This window comes from Ursus maritimus, unplaced genomic scaffold (assembly GCF_017311325.1).
Source record: "Ursus maritimus isolate PB19 unplaced genomic scaffold, ASM1731132v1 scaffold_8, whole genome shotgun sequence".
NCBI classification, from domain to species: Eukaryota; Metazoa; Chordata; class Mammalia; order Carnivora; family Ursidae; genus Ursus; species Ursus maritimus.
In genome coordinates this window covers 80,837,261-80,852,178 of record NW_024426996.1, presented here as the reverse complement: position 1 = coordinate 80,852,178, position 14,918 = coordinate 80,837,261, and the positions used below count along the sequence as shown (strand labels likewise).

General features: G+C 58.8%; 1 protein-coding gene across 4 annotated transcripts in view; it reads right to left on the bottom strand.

Moving 5' to 3' along the window:
- The window catches only part of ZFYVE28 (zinc finger FYVE-type containing 28), a 47,570-nt gene extending 43,388 nt beyond the window's left edge, over nt 1-4,182 (bottom strand). For 3 of the 4 annotated variants that reach the window (XR_005833543.1, XM_040625406.1, XM_040625407.1), the window contains exons 1-3: nt 3,914-4,061; nt 1,937-2,139; nt 282-371 (exon numbers count right to left, since the gene is read on the bottom strand). Coding sequence is in view for 3 of the 4 variants with exons in the window: in XM_040625406.1 (XP_040481340.1) it covers nt 282-371; nt 1,937-2,139; nt 3,914-4,021 (401 nt within the window). In the remaining variant the exon portion in view is untranslated. Of the gene's footprint in view, nt 1-281; nt 372-1,936; nt 2,140-3,913 lie in introns of all 4 variants that reach the window. The other variant, XM_040625404.1, reaches the window with a different exon arrangement.
- Between the last annotated feature and the right edge of the window lie 10,736 nt (nt 4,183-14,918).

Sequence of the window (14,918 nt, the reverse complement as noted above, 5' to 3'; positions counted from 1 at the left end):
GGAGGTGTGGAGGTGAGGAGGTATAGAGGTAAGCCAGGGAGGTGAGGCGTCCAGCTCTCCGTGCTGCCTTGTGGCGGCTACTCTGATGCTCCATCAGGGGAACCCCCTGCAGGAATGGGGGTCTGGGCCCAGAGGAAGGGGATGGTGGCGCTGAGGAAGGAGGCTGTAAGTGTGTCTGCTCGGGGAAGGCGGCTTGCAAGGGAAGGGCGCTGGAGGCGTCCCTGTGCCTGCGGCTGCCTCAGGGAGGAGCAAGGCCCTGTGGCAGTCAGGGGTGGCCTCACCTCTCCACCGTCTCGCAGAACAGCACGATGACCTCCTGCTGCACGTAGTACTCCCTGGGGGACTTCACGGGCACCATGGCCGAGACGTAGCTGCAGACACAGCCAGGGAGGTGAGTGCTGCCCCCACCACCCACATGTCCCCCCCCAAAAGAGCAACGTCTCAGATGAAAGCCAAATGTGCTTCAGACGTACACAGCTTCCAGTGTGACCGTTTGTGTCTGAAATCAAGGCTCCTCCCAGGGTCGTGCCTGGTCCAGAGCCTCCTGGCCCCCCAGCCCTGCCCCACCTGGCCCTGTGTGCCCTGAACCTGGCACTGCCCACTTTGTGACATCCCTGCCTAGGCACCAGCCTTCGTGAGCATGCAAGTGGATGGATGTGCGTGCAGGTGGAGACTGAGGGGTGGGGGTGGCCAGCACTGGGCAGGGTACGGGACCTCCTGAGCAAGCAATGCCTTGTCCCACCCTTCCCCAGGTGAGAACACGTCTCTGCTTCTAACTTCCCAGCCCTGATTGTTTCTTGTTATAAAATCTTTGGGACCTAGGGAAGCCAGAAAAGGATACAGAGCAAAAAACATCATTTGTGCTCCTGCCTCCTGGAGCACATCTGGGTTGCTTTCCTTCTCAAGTCATTGGCTTACACGATGGACAATCTGTACTAACTGGGACCCCCGTGGATGTAGATTTGGGGTCCCACTTTTTCTCATCTAACCCCGAGCATCTCCGCACCTGTGGGAGCTGGTGGCATGCCTGCCCCCCAGTCCTGGGCCTCTCCAAAGCCCTGCAAGGAGGCCCCCAGACCCCGCCTGTGTCCTCTGAGGTAGGAGCAGGTGAGTGCAGCCCGGGGGGAGTGGGCTGGGAGACACTGGCTGGAGAGCGGGGTGGGCTCTGCCTTGGCTCTCAGGCTGGGGACGGCAGCAGGCAGGAAGGGACGGGTGGAGCACAGGGTGGGTGGTGGTGGCGGGCACCTTGTGATCCTAACCTGGGGAGGTGCCCTCACCCTCATCCCAGGGAGCTGGAGTGTCCCTGCGTCCAAGAGCCACGGCCCCCCTCCCTTGCTCCGCTGTATCCCGGATCTGAGCACGTGGAGGTGAGGGCAGGTGATACTCAGGGTATCTGTGCAGGGAGCGGAGGAGCAGATGGGTGAAGGGGGCAGCTGGCGACCAACAAGCCCCATACGGTGAGCCCAGGCACTGGTGGGAGGCGAGGCGGGAGGTCAGAGGCAGGAGGCAGAGGTGAGAGGCCAGAGGCAGGAGGTCAGAGGCAGGAAGCGAGGTGGGAAGCGAAGTGGGAAGTGAGGCAGGTGGTCAGAGGCAGGAGGCGAGGCAGGAGGGGAGCAGCAGAGCCTCGGGCAGCACAGGTGGAGGCTGGCAGTGGCACGTCCACTCCGGGTGACTGTTACTTGCAGGAACCTCCTGGGTCTTTAGCGCTGGGGTGCATTAGGGAGAGGCAGAGGGGGTGGGCTGGACCCCTGGAAAGGTCACCCAGCCTGACACCCACATCCCCCACCTCGTGGGTCCAGGGTTAACTACACGGACTGACAGCCCTGAACCAGCCCCCACTCCCCACTCCGTGCATCTGTCCAGATTGAAACATCGCGATGGGTGCTGCGGACCTGGCGCCTCCCCCAGACTCAGAAAGCAAAGGGCTCAGGGTCACCTCAGCTCGAACTCGGCAAACAGGACGTCGAAGTGCCTCAGCGCCTCCCTCATCTTCTCTGTGTAGGTGTTGAGGTCCCGCAGCGCCTGATCACGGAGGGCGCCCCGCACGTCCTCCAGGCTGCGGGTCAGCTCCTTGGCCAGCGGGCGCATGGCCATGCTCTCCAGCTCGCGGTTCATGATGATGGAGCCGGCGGCCAAGCACTGCGGGCAGAGAACACAGGTCAGGAGAGGCCTGGGAGTGACCAGCATCAGAGTCAGTTCCAGGGAGCCCTGGGAGCCTGACTGGCCTGGGGTCCTCCCCTCGGCTCTGCAGAGAGCGGGCGCTCTGACGGCCAGCCCTGAGGATGGTGGGCAGGGAGGCAAAGGAGCCATGGCCAGGCTCGGTGTGCCCGTCATCCCCGACACCCCTCCCCGAGTCTCATCTTCGGGGAATACCTTCACCTCATACCCTGGGGCAAGTGTCTCGAGGACATGCCACCTGCTCCCTCATGGTCTCTACGAAACCCAGGGCAGCCATGGCTGAGACGACAAAGACTCCCCCTGTGACAGTCCACACGCAGACCCAGACGCAGGCAGGGAGGGGAAGGCCAGCCAGGACTGTTGGCTCTTTGAGGGGCTCCGGTCCTATGACTCCTGTCCCCTCCCGCCCAGCCCACAGCTGGGTGCTCGGCACCCAGGAGCGCCCCGACACCACGTTCAGGGCCTCACTTCAGGCACAAGGCACTGGGGGTTGACCCTTCTGGGAAGTAGACACCTCACTTGCACAAATGCTCACTGACCTTCCACTGAGCCAAGACTCATCAGTGTGGGACTCCTGGCTCCTAGGCAGTAGGAGGGTCTGTGCCCACAAATCCACCCACACCTGTCCCGGGCTGTGGGGGGCAGATCGCAGGGCTGTGCAGGCTGCATGCATCCCCCCAACGACACGGGGTGCTCATCAGACCCGGGTCCTGGCTGAGGGGTGGCCGTGCAATCCCCACTTGGGGCTGTGGTGATGTGGGGCCCCCCTGCCCACCTCAGGCCTGCAATAGTCAACCGCACTAGTCGGCAGTGAGCCAGAGATGAGCTGAGACGAGAAGCACTTTCCTGGGGGGCAGAGCGCAGTGTCGCTGATTTCCCCACCCCCTAGAGGGGAGCGTGGAGGTGGCTGGTCCCGGGGCAGCCCACACAGGGGAGATGGCACCCTGAGTGCCACTGGGCATGGGACCTGCATCATGTCATGGCCCCACAGCTGTCCCTGTTCCAGGGACCCACTCTCCGGCAGGGAAAACTGACAGCGGGCAGAGGGACAGCCTGCCCCCCCCCACACCAATCAGAGCGTGGGCAAGGATGCCCTCCCACCAGGCGGGTCAGAGGGGTAGGGTGGGGGACAGACGGGCCCAGGGCCATGTGGTGCCAGAGGAAGATGTGGCATCCCAGAGACATATCGGGAGCGAGGCGGAGGGGGCACAGACGTCAGGCTGTGAACCTCAGCAGGGCCAAGGGACGGGTTGCAAGATGGGGTATGGACAACAGCTGGCTGGGGCAGGGCAGGTCTTGCCACCACGGGGCGGGCTCCCTGCTCTCAGGCTGCAACCCCTCCAGTGGGAGATGAGGATGGAGGTCTGCGGGGCAGATGAGGGGTGGCTCCGGTAAGGCCACAAATGCAGCTCCCAGCCCCGTGGGCAAGGACGCCCCCTCCTGTTTGTGGGTGAGGTAAGAACCCCCTGGGGGCCTGAGAACCTCCCAGAAATCGCTCGTGAAGCTCTGTGTCCATATTTGTGTGTGTAGATCTGGGGAGCGGGCTCGTGACTTTCCCAGACCCTCATAGGGGCGTGTGGCCTCACAGGCTCAGAACGCGCCATCCATAACCCCCAACAAGCGGTTATGACCCCTCTAAGGGAGAGACACCAGGTCCCTAACCCCCGCAGGTGCACACAGGTGAGCTACACAACGCCCCACCCTGTGACCCGGGACCCAGGTGGCTGCCCACTACCTCGGCACCGAACCACAACTGGCCCGCCAGGTTGTCGTGCCGGATTTCCTCGGGAAACTTCACGCAGAAATCCCGCGGGGCTCGGTCCTGGGGGATGCACACGTCCATGATCTGGTTAATGATGTTTAACACGTTGTCCTGCAACAGAAACGGAGAAAGTGCACTAAGACACAGCTGCTGCTGGAGGCTTTCAGGGGTTCTTGAAAAATATGAAAAACACACCGAAGCACGTCGTGGTTCTTTAAGCTCACGAGGGTGATCCGGTAACAGAGCCCTGCTTGCTCTGCGATGGCTACAGAAAGTTCAAATGCTCCTGAAGCGTGTGGAGTGAACGTCCTGCCTCCCCGCCTCCCCGGTCCCGCTGATCACGCTCACGGAGGCTAGGCAGGCGTGGAGGCCTGGGGGAGCCTCCCCGTTACCACGAACCCATGAGGGGCTGCTCACCCACACCAGGCTCCCCGCGGCCGAGGCCACAAGGACTGTCCCTGAACAGCTCTCTGAACACCGGGACGTGACTCTTACAACAGAGCTCGAGAAACGGCGTGGCTCGGTGGACAGACACACAAGTGGTTGATTTTACCGCTAACTTGCTGTACGGCTTCTATCAACATCACAAGCCTGTGTTGTCCTGGACGTGGTCACAGCACAGACAAGATCAGCTGTCAGGGAATGACACCGCCAGGAGACCGTCTGCAAAACCAGCCTTCTCCAACCCGCCACACTGCGCTCCAAGGCCCGTCCCATGCGAGGAAAAGGGCCTCACCCAGCCCCAGCGACCGCAGGAGCCTCGCAGTCCGGGCTGGACAAAGCCGCCACCCTCTCTGGACCTCGGTTTACTCCTGTGTAGACGGAGCCGGCCGAGCACAGCAGGTCCCTGCTCCTTCATCCTTCATCCAGGCAGCATCCCCTCCAACTCCTCTGGAAGCAGCAGATCAATCAGCCGGCGAGGAAGAGGTGCCCCCTCCCTCCCACCCCTCACGGCTGCGCAGCCTGGGACAGGCTGCTTAACTTCTCTGACCCTCCGGGCAGCCCGCGGAAGGAGACCTAGATTCCTGGGCTGTCAGGCAGGCAGGCTGTGTGAGCTACGGTCTGTAACACCCGGTGAACTTGCCGCTTCCCGGTCTGCTGGACACTGACGGCCTCTCTGATTCTCCACCACCAGAAACAACGCTGCCCTCACAGCTGTGGTGCGCGACACGGAGGGGTCACTTATGTCCTCAGGATCCACTCGTTTACAAAAGTGGGACCACAAAATCCAGAGTGTGCCGGGCACTGATGGGCTCCAGTTACAACCCAGAGAACTGCTCTCCAGAAAGACAGGCCTAGCTAACGCCCTTGCCCTTGGCAATTTGACATCTCAACACCCTCCTTTCTGCCCTCTGAGGCCCGACTTTCATTTTTTTTAGGAAGCAGTCACCACAGTGGGAAGCATGACCTTTCTAATGCAAAACGTCAGCACACTGAGCTCTGACAACACAAAAAATAGAAATAAAATTCAACCAGCATCAAGTGCTACTACCAGGAGTTCTTTTTAAAAGGTTTTCTGGGCAGGAAGGCCCTTCTCTCGTGATTCAACAAACTAATGAATAATCAGCACCATCACGACTGTTAGCGCCCAGTCAACGTCTGCTACCAGAAGAGCCAGGGCTCTGACCTCTGGTGTGGTGCTTGCCCCAGCTGCACGCCCTGCCTGGCCCACCAGGACATCAGTGCCCGGAGGGCGAGGGAAGGTCTCCTTCTGTTCTCCGACGGGTCTCCAGTGCCCAACAAACAACTGCGGGACCTCTAATTCCAGCCAACACAGAGAAACAGGAACCAAATCGACCTCCCTTGAATGATGACCACAGTAATGGGGAAAATAAGACAATGGTTCTCAAGACACTGGTCATCAGGCAGCCAAGTGGCCCCGAGGAAACAGGCAAGGCGAGAGCTGTGACCGGCTGGCTTACAACCCAGAGTGACCCTTCAGCTCCTGGACCGGAGAGAGGGGACCCCAGTGGGACCCAGCAAACGCCCTCACTGAAGGGAAGAGCTAAGCATCCAGGGGCCTGGGGCAGCTAGAATCGAGAGAAGAGAGAGCTGCCCAGAGAAAACCCTGCAGACCCGGGAGCAGGGGATGGACACGGGCTGGCAAGACCAGGAAGGAGGCACAGACACCATACAGGGAGCTGTTCACAGGGCACTGGGCAGAGCACCCAAAAGTGTCTTGCCTCAGTGGGGAGGGTGGTTAGCCCAAGACTGAACTCAGCTCTGATCCCACCTAACGTCTTAAAAAACAGGATCCGAGAGGATCAGACCATTTGTACATAACCAAACCACATTACAAAACCAAGGCCAGAGAGACGTACAGGGACGTAAAAATGTTCAGCTCCCAGAAAGGCCAGATTCACAACACCAGGCATTCAATAAAAAAAAAAATCACCAGGCTTGCAAAGAATTAAGAAAATATGACACATGATAAAAAAGAAAAACCAAGCCTGGCTGAGGCAGGTGGTGCAGTGGCTGTCAGGGACACGGAGATCCCCTTCCAAGTGACTCCTGCGTGTTCCGTTAGCTGAGACCGTGAAGACATAAAAAGGACCTGAGCTGATCTAGAGATGGAAATTACAATGTCTGAGCTGAAAACAAACACACTGGATGGGATTCAGCCCAGATCAGACGTTTCAGAAGAAAAGAACAATAAACTTGAAGACAAAGCAACTGAAACTCTCCAATAAGCCCAAGAAAGAAATAATTATAACACAGCTCATTGCTGAGCGGAGCAGTCAGACTTCAGGATGTCAGACATATCATGCAAGACCCAAGAGAAGGAATGGGACAGAAAAAATATTTGAAGGAATTATGGCCAGTTTTTGTCCAATTTTATGACAACTGTAAACATGAGGTCCAAGAAGTTCAGTGAACCCAAAGTGCAAGAAACAGGAAGAAAATTACACCAAAGCACAGCATGATGATATGGATGGAAACCCGTAAAAAGAGGCCTTACAAGTAGTAAGAGAAATAGATGCTATCCACGCAGAGCAGAGGCAGAGGTGACCCTGGCTTTCTCGCTGGAAGAGTGTGCGTGAGAAGGCAGGGGGGCTCTGTGTCTCAAGCCCTGAGTAGCTATGAATCCAAGGATCCCTGGTCTGCCCGACAGCACGTGTCTGTGAAAAGCCTGTGACAGCTGGTACCATGCTCAGTGGGGAAAACCGCACGCTCTCCCCAGTACTGACCTACAGATTCCGTGTGATCCCACTCAGCGGGCTTTTTTGCAGACCTCTACAAGCACTTTCTAAATCCCATACAGAAATACAAAGAACTTAGAACAGCCACAACTTTGAAATAGAAGAACAATGTTGGAGATCTGACACCATGGGATTCTAAGACCCAGGAGAGCTGTTGTGATCGAGACAGCGTGGTACTGGCCTGAAGACAGTTCGAGGGGACAGAACAGACAGCCCAGAAACAGACCCCCACCTATTTGGAAAACTGATTTTCCCAAAGGTGCAATAACACTTTTCAGTGGAGAAAGGATATTGTCTTCTCAACACCTGATGCTGGAACAACAGGAAATTCATTTTCAAAAAAAGCCACAAAAATGTGGGTCCAGTCCTCACACTATATGCTGACGTTAAGTCACCATGGATCACAGACCTCAATGTAAAGCCTGAAACTTAGAACTTCTAAAGGAAAACACGGGAGACAATCTGATGACCTTGAGTTAGGCCGAGACTTCTTAGAACACCAAAAGCATGACCTACAAAGGGAAACATGGATAAACTGGCCTTCATCAAAATCTAAAATTTATGTCCTCCAAAAAACTAGGCAGAGAATGAAAGACAAGCCACAGACTGGGAGAAAAAAATACAAATCATAATGAGTTGAGGACTGGTGCCCAGAATATATAAAGAACTCTCCAAAGTCAATATGGAAACAAAGAATTCAATTCAAAGAATTCAAGAGCTGTGAGGAGCACGGCCGTGGCAAGAGCTGTCAGCCCTCCTGGGCTACCCGGCCTCGGTCCCTGCTGGGTACAGCTCTCGGGACACCAAATGCACACATGTTGCCGCACCTGCCCTCAGGTGTGGCACATTGCAGACAGGAGGCTGGGGAGTGCAGTCAGGGCACAGCAGGGACCCCTCCCTCCCCGAGAACCCACCTCTTCCATGGTGGGCACCAGCCCCTTCCAGCGCGGGGAGGCTCGAGGGTGTCCCTCTTCAGGTGTGGCCCTGTTCACATCACAGATCAGCAGCAAGGTGCCTCTGCCCCCACCGTGACCCCGTTAACTAGCTACACTTGGGTGCAAGGTCTGTTGGCACATGGTGCCATTTAATATTCTTCATTGAAGCATCTAAAATTATACTCCCTTGATGGCAAAAGTTACAGTGTGGCTTAGGAAAAACAGGTCGATGACGATGCTGGAATCCAACCCAGAGCAAATTCAAGCCCATCTGCATCATGAAATCCAAATCCCACTGTGTCAGTGCCCGGGGGCCACCATAACAGCACCACACCCGAGGGCTCCAAGTTTACGCCTCACGGGCCTGGAGCCTGGGAGTCCGAGACCCAGTTGCGGGTGGGCGGGTTCCCTTTGAGGCCTCCCTCCTGGGCTTGTGGAGCATCCTCTCCCCGTGTCCTCACATGATTGTCCTTTTGCATTCTGTGACCTAATCTCCTCTTCGTACAAGGACACTGGTCAGACTGGACCAGGACCCACCCTAATGACCTCATTTTACCTTAATTATGTCTTCAAAGACTGGGGGGTAGGTCTTGAATGTATGAGTTTGGGGGAGACAGAGTTCAGCCCATCACAACAATCCAGGATTCATTTTGCCTTCCTGAGCTATGATTTCTAATCTTTTATGGTTTCTGAAGCCAGAAAGAACACAAAACACGCAAATGTCATTAGAAATCCACCTGCAAACTCACGTATGCCCCAGTCCACAATTTTCACGAAATAAAAGGTCATTTAGGTGAAAACGAAGGACTCCGACTCCTTCTAAGGTTAGAGCCAATGAGGTGGGACCGCCGTGAGGGTCCCTGGTCTTCTCCACCTCACCAGCTCCCAGCCCTTTGCTGCCTCACCCTCCCATGTCGCCCGCGGAGAGCCGGTTCCGTTGCTCCTTATAAACCCAGTCCATGTGCTTCTCACAGCATTGCTCTTGTGAGAAGATAAAAGGAGGCTCCTGTTCTTTGAGCATCTCCTCTGTACCTGGCCTTTGCCTGGAGACTTTACCTAACAGACCCCATTATGGGGCAGAAAGGTTTGAGATACCACACCCCAGGAGCAGCGCCTGTGACAGGCCTTCATTCAAGAGAAGTCCACTGACAGGGGGTGAATATGGATGGGACTTCCGCGGTTCTGGGGCCCAGCAAGCCTCCGCCCCCACCTGGAGCAGGCTGAGTGCGTAGCATGGGGCAGAAGTGGGCTGCAGCCGAGTGCTGGCTGCCCCTCACCTGCCCCTCACCTGCCCTCCTCCTCCCCAGTGAGCAGGTGGCTCGTGCTGTGGGTCTCGGGGGCCACCACAGCCTGCAGCTCCCACCTGCACTCATAGGGGGCCAAGCAGCCGGAGACCAACCACCTGTCAATTGCTAGCTGAGCAAGCACATGGTCACGGAGCGCTGGCTCCCGTTCTGGCTGGACTTGGCGTGCGTGAGGCCCCCAAGATTCACTGGAGATAGGAATGAGACTTCCCAGGAGGAATTAAGTGGTGAGGCCATCGCCCAGAGGACCGTTGCGGAGACCTCCCCCATGCCCTGAGGAAGACAAAGCTCCCAGACCAGAAGGACTAGGCTTCCTGAATGTAGCCCGGCACTCAAGCCAGAGTGCTGACTCAGACAGAACTGAATGGGATCCACCCAGAGACCCACACGTGGACGCCTCCAGGAGCCCCTGGAGGGCTAAGCCAGGCCAGGCTGCTGCCACCAAGCACGCTCCACACAGATGCCCCACGCTCAGCTGAGGGCTGTACTCGGGCTGATGGGGCCCCAAGATGCCCCAGACACCCAGACTAGAAGACTCAGGGATATGTGTCCGAGGCCAGGGTCACAGACAAGAGTGGGACGAGGAGAATGGGGGCATTGCCCACCCTCCACACAGGCAGACCCTCTTTAAGTGACTGCTGTTGAATGAATGAATGAATGAATGAATGCACAAACGAACACTCCAGCATTGTGACAGTCAAATAGAATGTGAAACAGCAGCCCAAAGCAGAAGACAAAATGCCCTGTTTCAAGACAAATGTTAGAAATGAAGACACTTTCCAACTTAAATGCCTGAGCTTTGTAGAAATTCACTAGCACAGGAGCCCTTACACAGCCCACGGCCCTCGTAAGTGGCCAGTTAAACAAATATGTTACTATGATGAGTCTTTATAAAATTGTAGCATGTACACAAAGGCATCCCTGCTAACTCCGCTTTCCTGGGTGGGCGGCAGAGCACACGGCCAGGATCCATGACGCGGCAGCCACGATTTCTAACTGTGCCGTTGTGTGTACAGGAGCTCCGCCTGGGGCCCGCGCTGTCCTCTGAGAGGCCCGCGCAGCGCTGGCCCAGGGCAGGTGTCCAGGCTCCTGGCCATCAGGAGTGTTCCCGGCTCCTCAGCAGTGCCTCCCTGTCCACGCCAACGCTGTGGTGGGTGCTGACACCCCTTCCCCCTGGGGGCCTGCAGTTTGGGCCGAGCCAGGGAGAGGCGCCTGCGGGACCAGCCCCAGCGAGAGGCCAGCTCCATGTCTCTAAGGAGCTTCCCCAGCAGACAACACCCCACACGTGTTGTCACAACATACTGCTGGGAACAGAGCGAGTCCCACCTGACTCCCCGGGAGAGAGAGGATGCTGGAAGCTGGCACCTGCTTCCTCTGCCCTTCGTCCCCCCAACACCCCCCCCCCACCCCGTACCTTTTCCCTTCACTGATTTTGCTTTATCTGTGTTCACTGGGGAAAATGCCAGCTGGCCGTGAGCACGATTATATGCTGCATCCTGTGTGTCCTCCTAGTGAATCATCGAACCTGGGATGGTCCTGGGACCCTGACACAGGACTCTTAAGAGAGGAGTGAGAAATTAAAGATGCTCGTGCAAGATCCTCCCCACGCGTAATTCCAGAGCAGTTTTCCTTTCTGGTTTTTACCCTGTTGAGGCTCTATGAAGCACCCAGCTTAGCTGCTACCCCATTTGGTCAGTTTGTGTAACTTGCAATTACATCAGCCAGTGAACTGGCCAGTCCACTGCAGAGGGCACAGAGCTGCGGTGGGGGAAGGTGTAGGCAGGGGTGCAGGTGGGGGGCGCAGGCAGGGATGCTGGGGAGGCCTCTAAGCTGAAAGGCTGGTGTGCTGCAGGCACAAGGTAGGACATCCTCTGGTGGGAAAGGGAGAGCACTGATGGCCAGGCAAGTCCAGAGACCCCTCTGGCCCCTCCAGTCTCCCAGGAGAGGGGAGGGCCTCCTGGTCATTCTGGGGCCAGCCAGGACCTGCTCCTCCCACCAAAATCCTTATCTGACTCCCCTGATGCTTAAAACACATAGTGGCATGCTGGCTTCTGCGGCATCCCTCCCACCACATCCTGACCTCCCTGTGATCTGGAAAGCACACCCCAGTTCCCCTCCCAGGGCAGAGAGAATCCAGCAAGACTTGTGGGCAGAATACAACAAAATGTTCTGGAACTTTGTGAAAGACCTTGACTGTCCCTTGACAAAACTGCATCACGCCTCAGGCTCTCACACAGGTCGTTGGCTAAACTGGGAGGACATTTCTAGCATTGCTTCCAGAACCAGCTCTTTTTTTTGTGCAAACACTGCAAGACTCTGAGCCCCCCCCCACTTCCCGTGAGCTCTACAAGTGCCCCCACCCCACCCCACCTGGCCCCTTTCTTTGCTGGCTGCTCCCTGGCTAAGACCCTGCTGGCTCCCAGTCATCCCGCCTCCCCTTACATCTGCTCTGCAAGAGTGCCCTGTGCAAGCTGCGCTTGTCGCCTGGCTCTCTTCCCCACACCGGCCTGCTCAGGGTGGTCCCTCCTCCAGGTCCGGGGTGCAGCTGGACCAAGGGGCACCCGGCATCTCGCTCAGGCTACCCTGATATGTGCTCACCACTTACCTCTGCAGGGGAGAGAGGTCTGGGAGTGAACGAGAGCATCACCCCTCACAGGAAGCCCCACACCTGTCCTAACCCCCCCCCACTACCCACCCCTGTCTGCATTTCAGCCCACAGGGCTGTGCCCACTTCTCAGAAGGCTGCCCAGACGGCGGGGGCCCAGAGGACAGAAATTCTGTGAGGAAGCCAGATTCCAGGCCCAAAGCTTCCAGTGGTGGGAAGACTCACAGACGAGGGGCTCATGAAGAGTGGGGTCCAGGCTGCAATGGCTCTGAATAAGTAGTTTTTATTCATGAAATGAGACTACAATGACAGACAGCAGGTGAAGGAAGTGGCCCAGACTAACACAACACAATTTCCTCAAATGAAGCCTCATCAGTGGTTGCCAACCCCTGCTCTGCCCTCTAGAATCTTCTCCGCCTTCAGCCCAGTTTCCATAATGCCAGAAAATGCCAATGCTCTGTGGCAGGAAGCCCCTTCCTCAGGGGCTCTCCTCTCACCCTGCTTCCAGCAAAACCTGGGTGTCCCGCTCCCCTGATGGGTCTGCAGACAGCCTTGAACCCGCTCACCACTCTACTCCAGCCTCAGCAGCCTGCTGCCCCACACACCTCCCTGCTCCCTCCACACACCAACCTGCCCCTCCCACACACCTGCAGCTCCATCCACACACCCACCTGCTCCACTCACACACCAGTCTGCTCCCCTCACATACCTGTTGCTCCCTTCACACCAGCCTGCTCCCCTCACACACCGGTCTGTTCCCCTGACACACCAGCCTCTCCCTCCACACACCAGTTTGCTCCCCTCACACACCAGCCTGCGCCCTTTACACACTTGCCTAGTCCCCTAACATACCTGCTGCTCCCCTCACAAACCAGTCTGCTCCCCTCACACATCAGTCTGTTCCCCTCACACATCAGTCTGTTCCCCTCACACACCGTCCTACTCCCCTTCCACACCCGGCCAGGCTCCCACCACACACCTGGCCTGCTCCCCTCACACACTAGTCTGTTCCCCTGACACACCAGCCTGTCCCTCCACACACCAGCCTGCTCCCCTCACACACCCGGCCTGTTCCCTTCACACAGCAGTCTGCTCCCTTCACACACCAGTTTGCTCCCCTCACACACCCGGCCTGTTCCCCTCACACACCCGGCCTGTTCCCTTCACACAGCAGTCTGCTCCCTTCACACACCAGTTTGCTCCCCTCACACACCCGACCTGTTCCCCTCACACAGCAGTCTGCTCCCCTCACACAGCAGTCTGCTCCCCTCACACACCAGTCTGCTCCCCTCACACACCCGCCTGCTCCCCTCACACACTCGGCCTGCTCCCCTCACACACCGGCCTCTCCCTCCACACACCAGTCTGCTCCCCTCACACACTCGGCCTGCGCCCCTCACACACCTGGCCTGCTCCCCTCACACACCAGCCTGCTCCCCTCACACACCAGCCTGCTCCCCTCACACACCAGTCTGCTCCCCTCACACACCAGTCTGCTCCCCTCACACACCCGGCCTGCTCCCCTCACACACCGGCTGCTCCCCTCACACACCAGCCTGCTCCCCTCACACACTCGGCCTGCTCCCCTCACACACCGGCTGCTCCCCCCACACACCAGCCTGCTCCCCTCACACACTTGGCCTGCTCCCCTCACACACCGGCTGCTCCCCTCACACACCCGCCTGCTCCCCTCACACACTCGGCCTGCGCCCCTCACACACCGGCTGCTCCCCTCACACACCCGCCTGCTCCCCTCACACACTCGGCCTGCGCCCCTCACACACCGGCTGCTCCCCTCACACACCCGCCTGCTCCCCTCACACACTCGGCCTGCGCCCCTCACACACCGGCTGCTCCCCTCACACACCCGCCTGCTCCCCTCACACACTCGGCCTGCGCCCCTCACACACCGGCTGCTCCCCTCACACACCCGCCTGCTCCCCTCACACACTCGGCCTGCGCCCCTCACACACCGGCTGCTCCCCTCACACACCCGCCTGCTCCCCTCACACACTCGGCCTGCGCCCCTCACACACCGGCTGCTCCCCTCACACACCCGCCTGCTCCCCTCACACACTCGGCCTGCGCCCCTCACACACCGGCTGCTCCCCTCACACACCCGCCTGCTCCCCTCACACACTCGGCCTGCGCCCCTCACACACCGGCTGCTCCCCTCACACACCCGCCTGCTCCCCTCACACACTCGGCCTGCGCCCCTCACACACCGGCTGCTCCCCTCACACACCCGCCTGCTCCCCTCACACACTCGGCCTGCGCCCCTCACACACCGGCTGCTCCCCTCACACACCCGCCTGCTCCCCTCACACACTCGGCCTGCGCCCCTCACACACCGGCTGCTCCCCTCACACACCCGCCTGCTCCCCTCACACACTCGGCCTGCGCCCCTCACACACCGGCTGCTCCCCTCACACACCCGCCTGCTCCCCTCACACACTCGGCCTGCGCCCCTCACACACCGGCTGCTCCCCTCACACACCCGCCTGCTCCCCTCACACACTCGGCCTGCGCCCCTCACACACCGGCTGCTCCCCTCACACACCCGCCTGCTCCCCTCACACACTCGGCCTGCGCCCCTCACACACCGGCTGCTCCCCTCACACACCCGCCTGCTCCCCTCACACACTCGGCCTGCGCCCCTCACACACCGGCTGCTCCCCTCACACACCCGCCTGCTCCCCTCACACACTCGGCCTGCGCCCCTCACACACCGGCTGCTCCCCTCACACACCCGCCTGCTCCCCTCACACACTCGGCCTGCGCCCCTCACACACCGGCTGCTCCCCTCACACACCCGCCTGCTCCCCTCACACACTCGGCCTGCGCCCCTCACACACCGGCTGCTCCCCTCACACACCCGCCTGCTCCCCTCACACACTCGGCCTGCGCCCCTCACACACCGGCTGCTCCCCTCAC